Here is an 11,392-nt window from a genome sequence, read left to right as displayed (position 1 = left end):
TCTGATAGATCAGAATAAGGGGCTATCTTTTCCAACACTCTGTGTCTAACAGTGGCCAGGAAGATGCTTCTAAAAACAGCCCCTCCATCTTTTGAGTGCCCCCTACCCCAGGAATTGGTATTCAGAGGTACATTGTCTCTGAAAATGGAAGTTCCTTCAGCTAACATGGCTAACAGCTTTTGAGGGATCTGTTGTCAAGGAATTTGTCTAAGCTCCTTTTAAAGCTATCAAAGCCAGTGGCCACATTTTATTTTCATGGAAAGTAGTAGTAGTAGTAGTAGTAGTAGTAGTAGTAATGTCCCAAGGTGGGTTACAATAGGAATAGAGTGGGCCTTAAAACATACATCTGAGGTGTCAAAAGACAGGGTAAAGAGGTGTGTCTTCAGCATGCGCTGAAAACAGTACAGTGCCAGACACACCTCTGTGGGAAGGGAATTCCACAACTTAGGGAAGGTTTGGGATAATTATTTCTCCCCAACAGCAGAACAGCAATATCTGGATGTTGAATTTATTGGATTACTGCAGATGGATTCCTATCTTTCATTCAGGTGAACAAGGAAGTTCTGCTTTCAAAAAAAGTAGGCCTCAGCTGAAGAACCATTCGTCCACCAGAGGGTAGTAGTTCACAACATTAAAGAGACTGTAGGAATTCTCTTGAAACAAGGAAACTTTGTCTCATAAATCTTATTTTGGTTTTAGCACATTACACAGCAAAAGCAAAACAGAACCAGTTTGCCCTTGAGTGTATTCCCCAACAGAGAGCATGTTCTCAATCCATGCTCTCTAATGAGAGTTTTCTCAGCACCTCAGTTTGTCACGGTCACACTTGATTTTTCTGATGTACACTTATATCTACAAAACATAATCCACAAAGATGTCCTTAGAGATAAGCACCGTTATTACTGGAAGACAGAAGCAAGAACACTAACACCAGCTTTTAACAAGAGACCCTGCTGCTAACAGAGTTCATTTCATCAATGCACAAGTTACCAAGATAATTCCCACTTTCTACAAGAGAAAACACTGTTTGCCTATGCATTGGACAATTCCAAGCTTGCAGCACACATCCCTTTGTAGCAGTCAGGAAGATTACCTGTTCGGACTCCTCATCACTGATGTTAGTCCGACCCAACATGGTTGCCTTGACAGTGGAGAGGATTTTGAGCTGGGTGCTGATGGTTGGGATGCGCTCACAGACCTGCACAGAAACAGAATTGCGAGTAGGTTCAAACTGTGTGCTGAGCTATTTTCAAAATAATATTATACCACTGTACTTGTGGCACACGGTCCTCTAAAGAGCATCTCCAAAAACAGGAGTGGCAAGCATAAATGGGCCACTATTGATTTTCCTTAATCATTTTCTATTCATCTCCAGGGTGTATATGTAAAAACAGGGGTTTTTCTTGAAAAACCTGGCAAGATACTCCATAGTAGGGAACTAGGCTATCCAAGTTATCTATTTTCTCAAGGACTTGTGAGGAGGATCTGGGATCACTTAACATTACTGTGTGATTTTTCCCATTGAACCGTTGTCACAAGCCCTACTCTAGAAATTCAGAGGACCATCTCTCTGTTTGAAGGGTGCTACTCAGCAATGCTCTCTGCACAAATAGCTGTTCCTCGTAGGCCCCTTGTATTCACCTACACTGTGTTGGGCTTGCAGCAGTGGAGCCTCAGGCACTGTTTGGCTAAGCTGGTGTGGTGGCACAGAAGATTCAACTGCTCAGGGAACTACATAGTCTGTAAGGAACCTCTTAGGCAAAAGCAAAAGTTGTCTGGCTGGGATCAACATCTCATGCAGGAGAAGACCGAAAAGGAGATAGGAGTGCTAGGGAGACTAGGCAAGAGACTCCCTTGACTGGAGAATTCTGCTAGTTGTGGCTTCTACTGTTACCTGTCCATCTTAAAGTGGGCAACAGGGCCAAAAAACCAAATTTCAGGCAGTGGTTTAAACGTGTGAGCCCTTTCTGTGGGCTCATCCACAAGATGGATTTCTTCTGTTTAAAGCAAACCGAACCCATACCTTACTCATTAACTTTAATGTGATTTATAGCACATAACTATATTGTAGATGAGACCTGAAAGCTGGCCACCTTTTGAAATGGATTGGGACTAATGTGATGCGTCCTTCCCTGGCTCTCCCTGTCAGGTTCCTACCTGCTCGTGGTTACTGCCTGTCACTAGGCACCACCAGGGACTCCACCAGTCCGGACCGCTCTCTCTTATGGTTTCTCTCCCCGCTCTAGCACAGATCTCAACAGATCCCCCTGCTAGGCAACCACCAGTAACGTCCCAATACTAGTATTCCCAGAGACTCTGAATACTGGTATTGTTATTCTCTTCACCGCTGCCACCATTTGTTACAGTTCCCCTTCAGCCTTGGTCATTACCTTACCCTCCCTTCTGGTCTGTGAAACCCCAGCCAAGGATCAGGCCTTTGGTAAACCAAATTAAGTATTTATTACAGATAACAAAGCTAACAAGATTAACAAGATTTCTTCTTAAGGCACATAAGCATATGGTTTTACTCAATACTAATCCGAACTCTACCTCCCTCCTGGCAAACAACTCCCTAAACCCCACCAAGCAACCCACTCAGTTCTCTTCTCCCCCCGATTCCACTCTCACTCTTCCTTTTATACGTTCAGCCATTTTAAACACTCAGCCAATCATCTAGCATTCTACTGCCCATTCACTCCCCCTCCTCTTTCACTACTTACCATATATCTTCTAAACAACCAACACTTACCATATATACATTAATATAGGAACATCACAACTAACTCCTAGTCCTCACAGTTTTCCTGCCTTCTCTAGGCAGAATTCATTACCTACCTGCAAAAGGTTTGTTCTGATGCGCTTGTCAGTGCACTGCTTTGCCACCTCCTTGGCCAGCCTTGTCACTTCATCTGAAGCTTTTGCAATATCCTTGGCACACTGGATAAGAGCCCGTTTGTTCCCACTGCCTCCTCTTACCAAGCGTGACATCTCAGCCATCAAAAGGGCCATCCGCTTGGCAGCAGCAATGATGTCGTTGCCCTGGAAAAGAACAAGAGCAGCCATGAAAGCTTGGGATCAAGACAGCACCCCCATCTGTCAGCAAGCCCTCATTCTGAGAAGGCAAAGAAGAGACGTTCTGTGCAGTGCGGGAGATGCTCCACAAAGAGCGCTGAAGAAGATCTTTGCACAAAGGCCAGTTGTGAAATACTTTCTTTCCCAAAATTCAGTGAAAATCAAGCTTTGGCCAGAAAAAAATGTTGTGGACATATAGAGTGTTAGTTTGTTGCTGAAGTGAAAGCAGCTAAGTTCAGACATTGTAACTTTCACCAGTTAAAAAAACCATCATTTTAATAAGGGTGCAAGAAGAGCGCCTTAAAGCAAGGTTAAAGCATCCAGTGAATATATGCTGGGGAATATTCTTTAAATCCAAATAAAAATGAATGTGTGGCATCCAAATTGGGCAATCATAGAAATCCATCAATTACATTGTAATTCTATATTCATAGGCGACAAATAAATGTTCTGAGGGGAACACACTTTGTGGGAAGGTGGGGCTTCAGTATTCAGTTAACTGGGTCTCCCTTTTGATCAACTATATGTAAAAATGAATACTTAATTAATTGGTCAGCAGATTTTTTAAAAATTGATAACTTTTTAAGAAAGTGTAAAACTGCAAGTTCCTCTATAAAAAAGGTCGTGCCTCCTCTTAAGATGGTGCCTGATAAAATATGTGCCTGAATCATTTAAAAACTTTTTAAAAAATCTTCAGAACATTTGTTTTATTCATATGCAGATTGTATTTATCAATTGGTTAACTCTCATATAATTAAAATCAACTGCAATTTAATTCATCAGGTAGACAGCCTTACTATAAGAATCCCCACCTTTTCTCCACTTAGAACACAATGTAATCTTCCTTACAGTAGAGAAGATAGGCATTGGCTGAGTTTGGATATCACCATAAACTATTGGCTATGAAGTTGGCTTGTTTGTTGGAATCAGATGAAACTGACAACCTACAGTTGATCAAAAACAGACTCAAAAGCTTCTGAACTCCATCTTGAGCCACACAAGAGGGGAAGCCAGGGGTGGGGGTGGGGAGTGCAGGAGCCTGAGGCTCAGTTGCAACCATTCAGTTAAGCTTTCCACTTCTAATCCAACCTTTTATCGACCACTGTTTTGAGGGGGGGGTCTTTATCTTAGGAGGGACAATATAAACTAGCATTATTTCATTCTCTGTTTGTAATACAGCTGCAAGAATATTCCGTTCAATGCAACTGTTAGATTTTTTTTTAAAAAAAGAGTTTTTGTGAAGAGTGCTTAGTTAACATGACATGTTGACCAATGGCAGCTGAAGACAGAAAAAGTGCCTGATATGTAACGTTTGTATACAGAAGTTGGCTGTTCGGATTATCCGGAGAAAAGTGTGTGTAACAATGACAACAACAAAAGGCACACTCTGTAATGCTAGCTAGGGAAGGATACTTGTAGCGTTATGGATGTCCTTCCATTATACAACATAAAAAATAGCAAGTTGCACATCACAATAGGCTACTGAGATGCAGAATTCTGAACAGCCACATTCCTGGACCACATCCTTGTTCAAGAGCCTCTTCACACATTTGTTTTTAACTAGTACACTGAAAATACTGTGCATGTACATTTATGCAAATGAAACATGCACATGTGCAAACATGCATGTTTCACCACACATACTGTGTGTCACTACCCCAGGAGCAACAAGCCAGGGTGGCAAACATGTGTTTGCTGTTATGCAGTATGACAAACAACGTTTAAGTGCAGTCTACTATCCTCCTTAAACAACAAAGGCCAGGCCGTGAGCCTTCTGAATTGATTTCTGAAGAAAAGGCAAAGCAGAGAGTCGTGTAAAATGACAGACCATTGCACCATAAGTCAAGCAATGGAAACTGAAGATTTTAGGTCCATTAAAGGGAGGTGGAGATAGAGAGAGATCTGATCCATGAAGCACAATCCAGTGGGATGTTTTCTTGCACATACTATTTAAATGAATGGGAGGTTTTCCCATTCATTTCAATGACATTTGTGCAGGAGAAATTTGTGCTGGATTATGCCCCACATTAATATCCACATGGGAAGATATCATGTGTTTTGTGCACAGGCACCAAAAAAGATGACAGTGAGTGAAAAGACGATAAAAGAAAGTCTCCAATTTTTAAAAAATGTTTTCCCCACATAAATACCTAAATCTTAGTCATTGCACAACCACAAACTTAGTCCTTGCAGCATGCTAGTCCCAAAAGCAAAAAAGTGACCCAGCAGCTTCAAAAACATTTGTTTGCTATTAGTGCTAGCAGGCTCAGGACATAGATCACTCTGAGCCAGGGACCAAGGATCTTGATCAACGTCATCATTTTTTTAAAAAACCCAACAAAGTCTGAACTTAGCAACCAACACATTCAGCATAGCTTGTCGACAAAAGTCTTCTCACCATGGCCAGCCTTTCACTATACAGCCAAGTGCAAAACAGCAGATCGAACTTCTTGGTAACACCGCCATACAAAGCCATTCCTTGTCCGTCCAATGATTTAGTGGAAGCCATTGAGAAAAGAGGCAAAAAGCACAATGATGCGTGTTAAATGACTTTGGGAATGACAACGATGACTCCCTTTCAATCTGGAAGTCACTGAGAGACTGTCAACCATGGCTTCACAGGTAGTTATCAGTTTTTTGTTGTCTTTTTTCTTTCCTTTTAAAAAAACCACTGCCGTGAAGAGACAGGTAAGGCAAAGGGCAACAACAGGGAGAGGAGGCTTTATTAAGAAGGAGAATAAAGAAAGAAGTGGTGAGCCAAATAAAGCTTTAGCCTGGCCATCATCAGGCCTAACAAAACTTGTGAAGCCACTCTCAATCCTCAACAATGAAGTGCAGACAAACTTGAATTCATTCCAATTCCGAAAAGAAAAGAAACAAAAATGGGACCCAGCAAGGATCAAGAGTGAATGCAAATGTGTCAACGTTCCAAAATGGCTGGATGCAACGCGGATCAGTCGCCAGGGGGAAACGGAGGAAGTACCTTACTAGACCACTTGGTGGCTTCCCGGTGCAGAGACTGAGCAGCGGCCAGAATGGGCTGGTTAACAGGTTGGTTGGTTGGCATTAACAGCAGCTCAGGCTCGTAATCATCTTCAATGTCAGAGGGGAGAATGACTTCAACATCAGCTTCCTCCTCCTCCTCCTCCTGATCTACATCTACATCAGCCTCAGGGGCTTCCTTAACCTCATCAGTCACATCAGGTTTTGCAGGTGGGAGGCAGGGAGGATGAAGAAACAGGGACAGTTAGTACAAGAAGCAGGATCTGGTCAAAGAGCAAGAACTGAGCTGGTTTAGTAAGTCTCTTATTCTAGAAGGCAAGAGGGGGTGGGAGAATGGATGCAATTCCAAGGGGAATGCTTGATCTGAAAATCTACAAAGTCTTCATGGTGAGAAACACAAGAGTTTAGGGAAAGCATACCAAGAAATATTTTTTCACTCGAACATCTCTTTAAAGTGTCTTATATTTCACCACAACATTCTTTTCTGGCAAGACAATAGCGCCACTGAGACAAAACAAAAAAACCACCACCACCAAAGCAAGTGCAACACTGAAAAATTACTTAGAGGGACAAGAAAAAAGCTCCAGTGATGTGGACCGAGTGCTAAGGGAACTGCCAGGGAGCAGAGTTGCCAGGTGCTGCTTCCTCTTCCCAAAAGAGACGGAGAGGCCGTAGGAGGTCTTCCCACCAGACCAAGTGAAGCGGCAGCCCAGGCATGTTCTGGATGCTATTAAGGGTGGCAAAGAGGCAGACCTGACCCGATGAAGCCTCGCTGAAATGAATGAAAGCTGCACAAGGGTTTTTCCTGTCTCTCCCCTTGTTGAAAAGAGCTTCTATTCATTTCAGGAAGGCTCGTAAAAGAGAATTGACTAGCAAATCGTGCTCCCGGTTCATTAGTTTGTGATGGGGATGTGGAGGGGGTGGGGAAAATGGGACAAAGATGCCTTTTGGATTCTCCAGGCACCAAAGTGTCTTGGTCCAGCCATGGTAAAGAAGGTTATTGAAAGCAAAACACAATGCAGGAAGGAAGGCAGGAGAAAAAAACAAGGAATGACAGAAGAAACAGAAGATGCTGCTCATTAAAAAGGACACGATCAGAGTGTTAATTGTTAAGACAGAAAATGGTGTTAGCAGCACACAAAACAAAGCCAGTCAGAAATGTTTCTGTTAGTAGACTGTTGATGAGACGGTGCCAGATTGTTTTGCCACAATGTTGTTCTACAAATATCCAAATGAGGATTTTAAATCATTTGCTGGAGTATCTTGAATCACATCCTATGGGTGGAAGTATCTAAAACAGAACAGCTCAGTATTATTGTAGCCAATCTGCAGAGTACCATTCCATTACAGAAACAGAAGACAAAAAGGGCAGACAAAACACCCTCTTCATCAAGAACCTAGGAGTGCAACCACACCAACATGAGTATCACATTTTATTTCTGCTTGCCTCCCCCCCCCACTGTCTTTGCACTAACCCCCAGCAGTTTTAGTTACACTTCCTTCAAGAACTGTGAGCCTGGGGGTGAAACATTTGTTCTTCATCATTGCTCAGCTTATAAAATTATTCCTATATGCTCCAAAATAAATCTGATGCCGCTTAAAGTATGTATATGGTGGAGGAGAGGTGGTATCTCTGTTTGCTTTCTTGGAAAACACAAGAGGTTACATGGAGTATAATGAGTAAAGGCCAGGCTTGTCATGAGGACCAAGCTGTCCCGTTCTTCTATTGGACAACCTGAAATATTTGTTTAGAAATATAAAGCAACTATGGACAATAATAGCTTGCTGCCTTCGCTCCCAACAAAATGGGAGGGGTGGAGCTGTAGAAAAAAATGCCTGAAAATTAAGATGTATGAATTTACTAAACATGGAAGACAAGCACTTTTGGCTGAGAAACAGAACTTCCCTCCTTCTCCTCTCCTCTCCCTGTGTGACCTCTAAATCTGCTACAGAGGATTGGGGGAAACTCAGAACATATTCATGGGGCAGGTATGGCTCACGGAGAGAGGAGCGGGAGAGGACGTTCCATTGTGCAGCCACAAGTGCTTGTGCTAGCATTGGTCTAATAAATGTCATCCCTTTCTGTCGCATTATCTGTCAGTAGCACAACAGCCAACCACAGCAGTGTGGATCTCCTAGAAAATGTAACACTGGGAAGGAAAAGAGGGGAGAGGACAAGACAATGAATTCATGGTCTAATGAAAACATCAGGAAGAAAGAAAAATTAAACTTGCAGAAGATGAAGAAAAGGGAAAAAATTAGTTTGTACTATAAGAAGACCACAGACAATCTGAATAAACTGACTTACCACACTGAAACAAGTTTCATAGCCAACTCAAAGCAAACTGCTTGGGTTTTGCACCTACCCCTCAGAGCCAGTGGCTGCTACCCACAAACTCTTCTACCGCAATAGTGGCTCAGACTGTAGCCATTGCCTGCCCTCAAAGATCCAGTAGGCATTTTTAGAATATAGAACATAAAATTTATCTCCAAAAATTCCAAATTGCATCAATTTTTGGATGGGACACTGCAGATGCTGTTCCCCTGAATGCTATTACCAAAAGACAATGAATTAAATATCAACTTCCCTCTATAGCTGTTTCTTTGTTGTTTTCTGTTCTGGTTTTGCTTTTCTTAAAGTTACAAACCCTTTAAAAACTGGAAAGCACCAAATCACAACTACAATGCCTACCAAGTCAAATTTAAAATTAAATTTTAAACTATACTGTTTTGCAGAGAGATATGGGATTGTATTCAACGTAGCACTAAAGGGAACATTCCATCAACATAACGATTTCTCCTTGTGTAACAGAACGTTCTCCCCCTCTCCTCACCCCCTAAATCTATTCTGGAGGTTCCCCCAATCCTCCAGAGCAAATTTGGGGATGGTGTGAGGCAGTGATTCCCAACCTGGGGGCCTTGACCCCCAGGGGGACCACGAAGAAGTCCAGAGGGGCCACGAACAGTAAAAAAATGAATTATTTATGAATTTTTTTAAAAAAAGTTTTCGCTCCCTGGACACTATCTGCTTCCCACTGCCACTGCAGATGACACCTCCCCCTTGCTCCAAATGTGCAGGGAGGACTTTTGCTGAAACGCCAGAGTGTCTTTCAGTAGCACCAAGGGCAGGCATCTGCCTATAAAATACATGGAAGATGCCAAAGGAGGCTGAGGGTGGAGATACCAGAAAGAAGAGGGGATTACTATCACTGACTCCTGTCTCCTCACACTACCGTTGCTGACAACGCCCTTACTTAAAACGAGAGGAGAGGGCTTTTTGTGAAGCAAAAAGAAGCAAGGCTGCAAAGAAAGGCTGCTTTCCCCCTTCCTTCCTGGCAGCCAGCCTGGGAGAGGGGGTCATGAAAATTTTTGAGCTTATAAAGGGGGGCCCGTACTCATAAAGGTTGGGAACCACTGGTATGAGGCATGCAGGGGATGAGAAAGAAAGCCCCTTTGTGCTAATGCTAATCCTAGCACATATAGTTTGTTGAATGTTGCCCAAAATTATTTGCAGTCATGCTACAGAAGTCTGCAAGCAAATATAAACTAATAAATATTTTAGTGTTGCTTTGGACTGTTTGTTTCACTGTGATCTTTCAGAAAACAAATCCATCAAGGTTAACAAGATACTGTTTTATGAGGAGGAGGAGGGGAAAGCATCTTCTTTACAATATTTGGGAACAATGATGCACCAAACTTAATTGCAGTTGATAGTCACGGCAAGACATTTGGAATCCATGTTACAGCCCCTATCCAGATATCAGTGTGGGTATTCCATATAGCCTCTACACTGCCCTCTGGAGTGTTCCACTACCAGTGTCAGCCTCCAACTCCCTAACTCATGCAAAAGGTTAAGAACGCTTATGTACATTCTTCATGCTCATGTAAGCTAAACGGATCGAGTAAAGTGAGATTCCCTCTCCTTCTTGAGAGACTTGTGCTGTTGCAGAGGCACACACACACTAAGTGCTTGGGCGAGTGGGTGTGTGGGTATGAAAGCTGTACCTTATGAAGTTTTAAGAACAATTCTATCAATTTAATAAAATGATGGGGTGTGAATAGTCCCATACTTACAGTAATGTTTTACCCAGATTTTAAAATGGTCTTGATCTACTATCAAAGCTTGGTACTACATTTGAAAAAGCCCACGCCTTCTGGTAGACATGCACGCTTAAAAAGGATTCAGAGTATTCAATAGTATAGCTATAGAAGCTGGAGATTCCACACCACCCTTCCAAAGCACTACTGCATCTGTTCCAGATGTTCAATTCCAATTCCCATCAGCCTCAACCACCATGGCCAATGGTCAGGGATGATGAGAGCTGCAGTCCAGCAACATCTGGAGGACCACAGGTTGCCCATTCCTGCGCTAAAAAGTCAGCAGAACATAAAGGTTTTCATGGCTTCATGGGGCAAAAGCAACTCTGGAAGCAACAACAAAAAGATAATTTTAGATTGTCACTTTTCTAACTCCTGCAGCATCACCAAGATTTGTTTTTAATGCTCTTCCAGACAACACAGTAAAACGTCAGTTTCTTACTTCACTTGGGTATAGATTTGTTTTCTCCTACATCAGTTGGGTCTGATCCCAACCTAACCCACCAAGGTCATAAAACTGCTTTGCAACCAGAGAGGATAAGGAGCAGGTTGGTTAAAGGTTTAAAGCAACATCTTTCCACAGCAATGATAAGACTGATCAGTATAAGAGTAAGGATTTGTAATAATGAATTTGTTCTCCAAAAAGGCCCAGCCTCTAAAGATCTGTACCTGCAGATTTGCCTATAACATTGTTGTATCCTTGAGTGACATCCCTGCAATATCCATGAAATGCACTTGTTTGAATAAACAGAGCAGCAGCAATTAACTGATAACACAGGGTTGCATTGACCTTACCTTGCTGGACCATTTTCTGGCTTCATCGTGTAGCTGCCTGGCAGCCATCATCATCGGCTGGTTAAGCACCTCACCAGCCTTCTGCTCTGGGAACTCTTCATCCTTTTCTTCAGGAGGAGGGGGCCTGGGAGGAGGAACCTCGCCTTCTGGCAGTGGTGGCTTCGGAGGAGCAAGTTCGTCAGTAAGCTGAGGAAGAAAAGGAAACTGGTTGCAGCACACCAACACAGAGAGACAAATGCAAAGTTGCCAGATCTATAGCAATCTGTAGGATGGGAATTTTCAATGTGCTAATTTTCCATATTTAAAATTTCATGATTATAACTTTTGGCAAAACAATTATGTATTTGAGATACCTGCCCAAGAATATGATGTACATATTTCCTGGTGGGCTGGCCAAGTGTGAATGCAACCCTCAGGCCAGCCC

At 42.6% G+C, this 11,392-nt stretch overlaps 1 protein-coding gene across 6 annotated transcripts in view; it reads right to left on the bottom strand.

The window, feature by feature from the left end:
• Nucleotides 1–11,392, bottom strand: part of VCL (vinculin) — a 113,428-nt gene that overhangs the window by 3,340 nt on the left and 98,696 nt on the right. For 4 of the 6 annotated variants that reach the window (XM_061634831.1, XM_061634832.1, XM_061634833.1 and 1 more), the window contains 3 exons: nucleotides 10,969–11,154; nucleotides 2,836–3,039; nucleotides 1,094–1,198 (listed from right to left, as the gene is read on the bottom strand). In XM_061634831.1, coding sequence (XP_061490815.1) covers nucleotides 1,094–1,198; nucleotides 2,836–3,039; nucleotides 10,969–11,154 — 495 coding nt within the window. Of the gene's footprint in view, nucleotides 1–1,093; nucleotides 1,199–2,835; nucleotides 3,040–5,987; nucleotides 6,260–10,968; nucleotides 11,155–11,392 lie in introns of those variants that run through there. The other 2 variants (XM_061634837.1, XM_061634834.1) reach the window with 2 other exon arrangements.

The sequence above is a fragment of the Rhineura floridana genome, chromosome 7 (genome assembly GCF_030035675.1).
Source record: "Rhineura floridana isolate rRhiFlo1 chromosome 7, rRhiFlo1.hap2, whole genome shotgun sequence".
Lineage (NCBI taxonomy): Eukaryota > Metazoa > Chordata > Lepidosauria > Squamata > Rhineuridae > Rhineura > Rhineura floridana.
This window is presented reverse-complemented; position numbering and strand designations above follow the sequence as displayed.